The 11,020-nt window shown below is 45.0% G+C and overlaps 1 protein-coding gene across 14 annotated transcripts in view; it reads left to right on the top strand.

The window, feature by feature from the left end:
* The window catches only part of DLG5 (discs large MAGUK scaffold protein 5), a 116,036-nt gene extending 107,554 nt beyond the window's left edge, over window positions 1–8,482 (top strand). For all 14 annotated transcript variants that reach the window (XM_081191486.1, XM_081191492.1, XM_081191496.1 and 11 more), the window contains 3 exons: window positions 1,544–1,653; window positions 3,549–3,658; window positions 6,717–8,482. In XM_081191486.1, the coding sequence (XP_081047612.1) occupies window positions 1,544–1,653; window positions 3,549–3,658; window positions 6,717–6,820 (324 nt within the window). In that variant the 3' untranslated portion in view covers window positions 6,821–8,482. The remainder of the gene's footprint in view (window positions 1–1,543; window positions 1,654–3,548; window positions 3,659–6,716) is intronic.
* The last annotated feature ends 2,538 nt before the right edge of the window (window positions 8,483–11,020 follow it).

Below are 11,020 nucleotides of genomic sequence, written 5' to 3' on the forward strand. Positions count from 1 at the left end.
ACTAGTTTGGGCCTGCCAGCTTCTCTAGTGGGAGACAGTCTGGAACCACACAAAAACTTATCTGAACTCTTTGGAGAGGAGGCAACTCACAAGGAGATAGAAATATGACCCTTTCCCAATAACGTTTACATTCTTATATTTAAAAAATGGATTGATGTGCTGTTTTGATTCTGTAATCCCTAGATTAAAGTGGCTAAGTAGGTGAGCCAGCAAGTCTTGTGTTTCAGTCTAACATTGAGTGTTGTTGACTTCCAGAGCACATGGCAGTAACTTTCTATGGCACACTGGACAAAATGAAGAACTTTCTATCCCTGTTCTTCAGCTTACACTTCATGGGCCAAATCTGATGCAACATGGCAGCCAATATTATCATTATTTAACAACCTTACATAGTGTGGGATTGTAATAAACCTCAAAGCCATTTGTTGTTCGCATGCAATTTACATGCGGCCCTTCATTGTAAGATCTCAGTGTGGTTCACGGAATAAAATACAGGATAAAAACAAGTAAATAAGTAAATCAGAACAGTAAAACAATACCCCCCTTCCCACAGATACAATTAAAAGGCAGTAGAATATTAATCTCAGGTGAGGAGTGGGACATCCCAAAGGCATCTGGCTGGTCACTGCCAGACGCTGGGCCTTTGGTCCAGCAGGCTCCCCTTCCGTTGTTAACTGGGCAGATAGGAAAGACGGCTTGGGGAGAGGCAGGTTTGAGAATATTAGGCCGGTGATGAGTGTAAAGTCAGGTGTTTGCACTTCCTGGCTCCTTCTGTTGGCATATTTAAATATTACAGGAACTGTAAGCGAGAGATAGAGGACACGGTGATGGTGGTGGAGTGGTGGAAATTGAAGGATAGCCAAGCGAGAGAGTGAGAAGTCACATGGGGGAAGCAAAAAGTATAGAAATACAGAGCGTGAATAGGAATGCAACCAGAATGGTGTCTCAGAGCAGTGCTAAAAACAGAGATATGAAAGCTAGAAGCTAAACGGCACCTTAAACGTAAAGGTTACGGGTGCAACAACGGAATGTCTAGGTGCGCTTTTTTAAGAATAAGAATACAAAGCTGAAAATGAACGAACTGCAGCTAAAATATTCTGTTCATTTTTGACATGGTCTAGTCCTTCCCCTGCCCGCCCCCTAATATTCTTAAGAGGGTCTCTTCTCCAGTCTTCAGACAGTATCTGGAAGTGGGAAGACTGAAAAAGGGTCCCCCTTTCCTTCCACTGCAGTTTTAATCTGAAATCTGAGGTGCAGTACTGTGCCCATAGCTCAGAAACCGCTCGCGATGATGAAATTGCGTGTCACAAAATGCGCCTGGAACAATGGGAGTTTCGAGCACTGTCTCAGAGAGAGCAGGCAAGCTGCAGGGACACTTGTGAATTTCCTCGATAGTCTAAAGTGAGCTGTTATTGTCCAGCCCCCTCCTCTGCAAAAGGGGGCTAATGAAACTGAGCTGCCTTGCATAGCTCTTTTTAAGGGTTGCTGAGTGAATGCACCTGAAATGCTTTGAACATATCATGAATTGATTATTTTTTATTAGGACTGTCACTGCCTCTTGGACATTGCTCCTCATGCCATCGAGCGGCTCCACAGCATTCACATCTACCCAATCGTCATTTTTGTCCGTTACAAAAATGCCAAGCAGATCAAGTAAGTGTGAGATGTGGGCCAGGTGGTGGCTGTAGGGATTTGGGTAGTGCTTGGAGGATGGCGTGCTTCCAGTGCTTTCTCGTGTGCAACAGGAAAACTGCTTTCACTTAGATATGCCGTTTAGGCTGCAGTCTTATATCTGCTTACCTTGGAGTAAGCCCCATTCAGGGGTAACTTCCAAGTAGATGTGTGTAGGTTGCACTTCGAAATTATATGAATTTTGAGTATGGGGTTGCACTGCATTATCAAAGGCTTGATTTTATTTAATCAGATCATATAATGTTGTCGTGCTTTTAGTTATGCATACGTTGGAAGAAATCTGCCTTCTCTGCACAACTGATTTTTGTACATTGGTTATGCTATACATAGGTACCTCGGTTTCTGAACTTCATCCATTCTGGAAGTTCGTTCTTAAACCGAATCCGCTCTTAAACCAAGGCACGCTTTCCCTAATGAGGCTTCCCGCCGGCGGTGCCTTTCCACCGTTCGGCCTCTATTCGTAAACCGAGGTAAAGTTCGCAAACCGGAACACTACTTCCGGTTTTGCGGAGTTTGTAAACCAAATAGTTCGTAAACAGGAATGTTTGTAAACTGAGGTACCACTGTGTAAATAATATATGCTTGGTAAAGGGTGGGTTTTTTTCCATATGAAGTCTACAGATTTGCATAGGGTTATATTCATATATAATCATTTATGGCTACTATTTTTAATGCTTTTAAAATGCCTCGAGGCCAAGGTGTACTGTACAATAATTGCATTAAGAACAGGCCCCCCGGGATTTGCAAAGAAAAGTAAGGCAGTTAGGAAGGGAACAGGGAGAAGCCGGGTCAGCACCATAGAAGCTGTTTAAACCAGGGGTAGCCAGCAAGGTGCCTGTCAGATGTTCCCTGCCAGCATGATATTTAAACCCTTGCAAGGAGGGAGATGTGCAAAAGTCAGGAGACATTGGAGAGAGAATGAAGACGTGAAAATTGAACAAGTATCCCAAGGTTTTGGCAAGATGAAACTGCCAGTGCGGGAGAGGGAAAAGAGAGGGAAGAGATCTCCGTACAGAAGAAGTAACTTTGAAAAGTGGCTCTGATAAGAAAACAGGAATCCAGGCCCAGGTGGAGTGACAGAGGCAAGCCAGCTTTGGGAGCCAAGTGGCAACCACTGGGCTTTGTGGGGCAGCTGCACTCACACTCCATATATCCACCTTGCACAACAATTTTCAATGCTTGCTTCCTTATAATCATGGTTCATAAAAGATAACTGAAATTTAGGATTTTAAGCAACATTTATAAATGATGTTTCCTATATATAAAGGTTTTGGACTGCCATCCAGCGCCCTAAGGGTGCTTTCTGGTCACAGTTGACAGCACTGCCTCTGTGTAGGTGGCTGTTGATCATGGCAGATTGCCTTGCCAGTTGCAGCAGGTTAGCTCATAGCCCAGTTTTAATCAAAGGTTAGCTCATGGGAAGGCAAACCAAGGCCTGGGGGCCGGATCCGGCCCAATCGCCTTCTAAATCCGACCCACAGACGGTCTGGGAATCAGCCTATTTTTACATGAGTAGAATGCGTGCTTTTATTTAAAATGCATCTCTGGGTTATTTGTGGAGCATAGGAATTCATTCCCCCCCCCCCAAAATAAATATATAGTCCGGCCCCCCACAGTGTATGAGGGACAGTGGACTAGCCCCCTGCTGAAAAAGCTTGCTGACCCCTGGTAGCTGCTCCTGCTTCTGCAGTTTGTGTGTCAAGCGGCCTTCCTATACTGGACACCAGGCGGCGATCTCCACACACCATCTATGCCGTTTAAAATGGGCTGCAAATCTGTTTAGCTCCCTAATAGTTTGCCTTGTGTCCCCTGAAAAATTAAGCGTTTAACGAGCTTTTTCTACATTTCTGTGTTAGAGAGCAAAAAGACCCCGTCTTCCTGAGGGACAAAGTCACGCAGAAACATTCCAAAGAACAGTTTGAGACTGCTCAGAAGATAGAACAGGAATACAACAAGTACTTCACAGGTTTGTATGCCAAAGAAAACAATAGCAAAGTGGAAGGCTGGCTTCCGATTCCTCTAGCTGGTTGTGTTTATGTGTGTTTATGTATTTTTTTGCAACAGCATTCTCCCCCCCCCTTTAGGGGTCACATGTGTGTAGGTCACAGTATAGCACATGGTTCCCCATAACAACCAGAAGAATTATAAATCATCCCTTTTAGCACTAAACATGTTCTACTTCGAAGGGAACAACCAATAAGTCTGTGTCACGTGCTAGGATTTCCTGAATGGTCAGCTCAAGGGATAGGAAACCCAGCAATGTCGGGCCCTAAAAGCTGGCAGAAGCTTCTGGGAGGAGTGGGGGGCAGAGCTTGCAGCTGCCCAGACCGATCCAGGTAAGCTGCAGTGATATTAGGGTGGGATAATGGTGCCATAACTATTTCCAACTACATAGGTTGCTGCTGCAAACTGGTCCTGCCAGCCCCTGCTCAGTCACTTAGGCACTTGACTATGTCCAAGGGACAGCCTGTGCAACATTTTAACGCAAGGCACTTTTCCAATACAGTCGTACCTTTGTTTTCAAGCAGCTTAGTTCCTGAATGTTTTGGCTCCCAAATGCTGCAAACCCGGAAGTGACTGTTCCAGTTTGCGAACTATTTTTGGAAGCCGAATGTCTGATGGGGCTTCCGATTGGCTGCAGGAGTTTCCTGCAGCCAATCAGAGGCCGCACTTTGGTTTCTGAATGTTTTGGAAGTCGAGCGGACTTCTGAAACGGATTCCCTTCAACTTCCAAGGTACAACTGTATTAGCAAGTAAGGACTGCAAGCAGATTGCGGAAGACACTGTGAAGAATGGATAGTAGCATTTTAGTTTGTGTGTGAAGAATGAAGACATTCTGTCTGTTGGTCTGTATCCTGGTTTCTATGACTTCTTGGGACTGTGTAGTTGGTTCATATGCACAGTACAAATCACTATTTTAAAAAAAAAAAATGCAGTCCCTGCCCTCAAGCTTACGACTTTAAAGAACAGGTCACAAAAGGAAAAGGGTTCGAGAGGGAGGTTGGGAGGAGGAAATAAGCAAGTTCAGGGTCTTGGGTGTCCCATTTTATGAGAACTCTCAGGAAAATCAACCAATAAGTAAGATTTTATTTTATTTTTTCCCCTGGAGGTGGTTCCATTTGGGGCTTGCCCATCACTCCATGATTCCCCCCCCCCCCCGGCTTTACTGCTGTCTGTTGACATGCTTCTGGAGGTTTGAGGGGAATTCCCCTCCTCCTCCAAGCTTTAGGGGTGGTGACTACTCTCTTAGCCCCAAGGGCTAGCTGCCCCCCTTCCCTCAAGAAGTTCAGTTTCCTGGTAGAATTAGAGATAAGCTGAGGGAGAAACAGGGAACTTCATTTATGCATGCAGATCTACTTCTGGGGTCCTACTAGGGAGTCTCAATGACATGTTCCCTCTCAGCCTTGGGAATCAGTGGGATTTGTGCAGTGGAGACATGCTAATTAGTCAGTTGTTTGGAGTGCAGCAAGATTATTGGATGGAGTAACCCTGCAACACTTTGCTTGAGAAGGAGGCTTTGCAACAGGCCAACGAATCCTTATGATAGACTCTTGCTGTGTTGGTATTTTGCTCCACTGATACTGCTGTGGTAGGACAACAAAGCAACTATGACAGGCTTTGATCATAAATGCAATTTTAACTGTTTAACTTTGAATCCCCCAGAATGGGGTGGTAGGAAATTCCTGGCAATTTCCCCTTGTGCTTTGGATCCTTTGTCTTACAAATCCAACTTGTATGTCCCTAAAAGCATTTAATGGGCTCTAAGTGAGCACCAGTGTGTGGTATTTTCTGTTAACTTGATCCCTTGAATAAGCCTGCCAGTTATTTTTTTATTACTATTATTATTGTTATTATTAACCAGTCATGCCTGATTTATTAACGAAACCCATAAACGGCCATCTTCTTCTATTTGGAAATAGTGGCTTGTTGCTACGGCCATCATCTCTTTGTATATTTCTGCCTTGCTACTAAACTTAGCCTTCTGTTCAACCATGAAGGTTTATTATGCTATAACAGGGGTCCCTCTAACCATATTTAGATTTAATATGTAAACTTTGTCACCTGATGCCACTGAAAATAGCTTTCGGAGGGCTCAGTAACAAAACAGTTGTCTTAGAGGATCATACTCGTGGGGCCTGGCTGCTTTCTCCTCTTGCCATGTTTTTGTTAGCTGTATTGCAGCAGCAAAGGCTTTCTTAGCAGGAATGAAGGTTCTCAGAAGCTTGGCTGCTTCAACACTGATTTCTTTTGCTAGCCACAAAAAGACCTCTGCTTCCACAAACGGTAAAGAAAAGTGAAAGCCAGAAAGCCCAGTTCCTTTCTCCTTTCCCAAAGCTCAATGGGAGTTACGAAAAGAGATGCCCCCTTTTCTTAGGCCTCTCCCTGGGTCACTCTCAAACTAGTCCCCTGAAAGGAACAACACACAGTTTCAGTCTCCTGAAAAATCTACATCTTAAATGTCTCTCTGTGTGTCTCTGCTTCACTCTTTGTCTCTATTCTTTGAGAACCATAGTTGAGCATTCCTGAATGCCATTAAAGATGCTAAGAGTTGGGTCCTACAAGTTCCACCATCAACACCCAAAGTCCATACAGTGAGAACGCATAGAGTAGCACACTCTGTATATGCACCTCCCTTCTTTTTCCTGATTCCTTGGCCACATCGAGGTCTAGTTCATATACCTGCTGGTGGAGATGCTTATAAGGAAACAGGCAGGGTGGTTGTTCCTGTTGCCAAAGAGGCAGGCCACTTTTTGAACTGATAAGTGACAACAGGTGAGAAACCAAACAAAGCCCAACTGACATGCCTGGTTCTCTGCAGGTGGTTGTGAGGATAAGGGTGTCCTACATATGACCACCTTGAGCTCTTAGGAGAAAGGGTGGGAAATAACCATCATCACCACCAAGAAGGGGGGTATTAATCCCGCTTCCTTTTTGTTGCTTCGGTGTGTTTTGATTTCTTGGTGCTAGTGCAAATCCAGCAAATTCAGCATGCTGATTGGTGTGTGTGATCCTTCTTTTCACAGGGATTGTCCAGGGAGGCCCTCTTTCGATCATTTGCACTCAGATCATGACAACAGTTGATCAAGAACAAAACAAGGTCCTGTGGATTCCAGCTGGCCCTCTATAGACATATGCAGTGAAGTGACTGAAACTCTGCCACAGATTCGTACATAAAACAGTTGCTTGCAGTGGGTGTTGTTTGGTCCACCCTTAGCTGCCTGTATGGTTGGTACAATTTGGAGTCGTTGCGGACAACATCTGTGATGCACCCGTGGAAGGCAGTAGGCCTTTCGCTGGCAGAATTCTTCTACATTTGTTCCTATACAAATGAATGAATGCAGAATTTCTTTTTCATAAGACTGTGATGCTGCAAAGTGAGAGAGAGAGAGAGAGAAACCCTTTAGGATACGTTTACAAAAACCTCTCCCCCCCCCATCCCAAGTATTTGGTGGTTCATGTTTACTTGAATTTTTTTAAAACAAGCAACCTGTTCAGCTTCCCCTTCCCCAGTCACCCCCTGCTTATTTCTCCTCTGCTTCTGATACGAAGAAAACCAAACAAAAGTGTCGAGTTCCTACTTAGCTGAGTGAGCATGACTTTTTCATGAAGTATGGTTCTGTCCTTCCATAACAGCTGTTCTACCTTCAAGAACAATCGGTTGCGTGGATTGTGAATGGGTTTTCTTATAGGTACCCATTTGGGGAGTGAATCCAGGGGGGAGAAGCACTCTTCCGATATATGGGTGAGGCCACTGTTTGTATCTCATAAACTCCCTTGTCTGTTCAAAAAAGTTATTGGCTTCTTTTATGCATGGGTTAATATTTAAATGTCATGGTGTATCTGATCAAACTGTGCTCATTGTGTATTCAGAATAATAATTTTGGGTTGCTGGGCCTACATTAAGCAGTAAATCATAAGGGTTAATAGCTGTGCCTAGAGACTGCTTTATTTTATCACATTTAGGTAGTCTATGTAATTGGAAGCTTACATTGCTCAAGCTTTGTTCTTTTGGTGTGTAATAGCCATAGGGATTTTTATTTAATTAGAATTGCAGTCTCTGTTATAGGGATCTGACAACCTCTAGTGTGGTCCTGTAACTTGTTAGTTTTCCCACTGTCGATAAATGTAGTGTGTGTCTGTTTTGTTTATTTGTTTTTTGTTACAATATGTATCTTCTCAGTGTACCAAATTCCATTCTATGTTTCTTTTTGCACTTCTGACTTCATTTCCCAACCGTGTGTTTATCTTTTTTTTCCTTCGTAAAGAATTGCATGTCATGTTTTGTAGGTAATGTAACTTTATTGTTCAAGTATCATTTAAGTAGGACTATATTTGTGATGACTGCTCCTAACATTTCATTATGTACATAGGTTTTCTTTCTTCTGATTTTTCCCCTTCCGTTTTTTTTTTTAGTTTTTGCTTTCTTTTTGCATTAATTAAAAAAAAAGGGATTCTTCTTGCACAGTTGTTCAAAAACAAAATTTGGTTGGAAATTTAAACCTGTTTTGCAGATACTATTTTATAATTCAAAATACAGGAGAGAGAGAGAGAGAGAGAGAGAGAGGGAAAAATGTAGAAAGGCTATTGATAAATTCTTAGTTAAAATACTGTTAATAAGTTGAGGGACAACATATATTTTTTTTAAAGAGGGAGGCCAGAGTTGGACTTCAACGGTACGATTGAAACAGACCGGTACTGTTGCAACATGGATTTTCTGAACTAAAAAAAAAGTCACTTTGTATGAAAACAAAAAAGTTGTGTTAAATAAAGGTCAATTTCTATAACTTGACTTGTATGGGAGTGTTGCATAATTCCCTGTCTGACTCTGTTGTTCAATTTACTACTATAAACCATACTATGAACACCAAGCAAAAGGTTACAGAATTAAAACAAATTCACAGACATTTGTAATGGTCATTTTACAGTGAGATTCCAAATTACATTTTGTTGATAGAGTTGCAATTACCCATGAAGCATAATGACTCCAAAAGAAAATTCAGAGCAAAGCTTGCTTAAATTTTGATACCATTGGATTTAAAAGATGCTAGCTTGACATACTACTCTTTGTGCCCTTCCCACTTAACAAAATAATACATTTTGAGTATCAGTGGTAAACATCTGCCTGACGGAAATTGGGCTTGGTAGATGGTCCTTTTTCTTTCCAGTGTAAGAGGCATTGGGCAAAAGGTAAAAATTCTACTACCTCACCCCTGCAGATCTGGAGTCCTAAACCATGATCTTCCAACACCCAGTTTGGAAATGGGAGTGCTTTATAAGCTTTTCTCAAGCTAATGTGTGTAAGGCTGAAAAAGAAAACAATTACCCCAAGTTAAGAGAAGTCTTAAAATGGCAAAGCCACGGGGTGGGGTGGGGGATACAAATTTTGGACCATGCAAAGGCTTCATTGGACCTGATTTCAGATGTCTTGGGAGAGAAAGAATGTCTTATGAATGTACGTCTTATGAAGTAAGCTAGCATTCCTTCAGCTACTGATATATTTGAATAGCTGTCTCCATCCTCTCCCTCATTAATAATCTGCATGATTTTGGTTTGGTGAGCTCACTGAAGAATGGCCATAAACTCTACATAACGGCTAAGTGAAATATTTTCTGCTATTATATGGGGCATGTGGTTATCTCAAGGAATGAGGTGGTTTTTGTAATTCTACATTTTGACTTGACAAAATGACAGAACCATGGTGGACACTGGAGTGAGTTGCATAATTGTTTAGCTAAAACTGATGTAGCTGGAGGCTCTCTGATACATTAGATGGATTAATTCATTTCTCCATCCACAGTTTGGGGCACATAAAGATGAAAATGGATGATTATCTGTAACAACTGGGAGGGAAAAGGGTTAACTCCACCCCTCCTTTCAATGCAAGAAAGGCTATTGCACATCTACAAGACCAAAGGAATTGGCACGGCTAATCTTCATCCCTTCCTAGAAGGCGCTGCCTGCGAAGGTACAAAGAGTCCTGCCTTACACTGTGAGCCTTCCGTTCTTACTTCCTGGCCAGGACCACCAAAACCCACTTGCGGGGACATCCCCACTTTCAGCCACCGGGAGGCAGACTTCACAAAATCCTGTGCAAGCGTCTATTCCTATGTTTGTTACTGCAAAGCATGTTACTGTTTCCCTCTCCAGCGATAAACCCCTCCGAGTCCGGCTGTGCACTGACAGACATGCCTTCCTCTTCGTCATATGTTTATAGCTCCTGCATAAAGCCCGCACAAAACAAAACAAAACACACCTCCCTTCTGGCATCGCGAAGCGCCTGTTTGTGCAACTCCACCCTGGCCCGAGATCCGGCTCGCTGCTCTCGTTCATTTCCCCAGACCCCACGGCCTCTTTCCCAAAGATTGCTTTGAGCCAAAGATTGCTTTGAGATCTGGGCCGCGATCAAGAACAACAACAACGCAAGCGCTGGGTTTCAAGAGCAGCCTTGAATCGGCGGGGATCGTGTCCCTCTCGGGCTGCTCCCTATGCCTCGTTGCTCCTCCGATGGAGCACGAAGGAAAACAGAGAGAGAATGGCATGCAAAAGAGGCGAGCCGGGCGGGGGTGAAGGGAGGCCGACCTCTGCTCTGCCGCCTTTCCTTCTTGCCATTTGGGGTCCTTCCTCCCCAGCCCGACCATTAGGCGTGCAAGTCCCTGAGATCCGCTGAGAAAAAGAGAGCGGCTGGGAAAACGTCGCTGGATTGGGACTCCCAACCGTATAAGTGAGCGGGAGAAGAGAGGGACAGCCAGCGCGTCACGCCATTCAGCAAGTGCCAGGATCGCGCCGCCGCCTCCAAGCCTAAGGCGCTGCCCTCGCTCTCTGTGACGCCAGAAGGACTTGTTGAGGCGGCAGGTCACGTGGGCCGCCTGCCCGCCCTTCGGCTCCTCCCGCCGCTCCCTGTCAAGCGCGTGGCTCGCTCGCTCGCCTCCATCTGCTCGAGGCAGCCTCGGAGAAGCGCGCAGGGGCGTTTGGGAGGAGGCGAGGGGGAGCCTGGAGAGCCCCGAGACCAGGCAGGAGCCAGCCGGGAGGGGAGCCGAAGCCGAGGAGAGAGAAAGGGGCTGGACTTGCCGGAGAGACTGACGAGGGGTTGCTCTCCGCCTTGGCGCGCAAACCGTGAGGCGACCAAGGGAGGAATCCCGCCCGCCTTCTCCCCTTGGTGGCGGGCGTCGTGAGGGGGAAGGGGCAGCCTCTGACTGGAGCGGCGGCCGCCGGCCTGGACGTGCGCTGAGGCTCGGCTTGCGCGCCTCCCCGCCCAAGAGCAGCGCTATGGCTGGGCTTGGCCGGGGGCGCTGGCCGGAGCAGCAGCGGGAGCTCTTAGCCATGGCCA

Source organism: Podarcis bocagei (assembly GCF_964188305.1).
Source record: "Podarcis bocagei genome assembly, chromosome: 4".
Taxonomy (NCBI): Eukaryota; Metazoa; Chordata; class Lepidosauria; order Squamata; family Lacertidae; genus Podarcis; species Podarcis bocagei.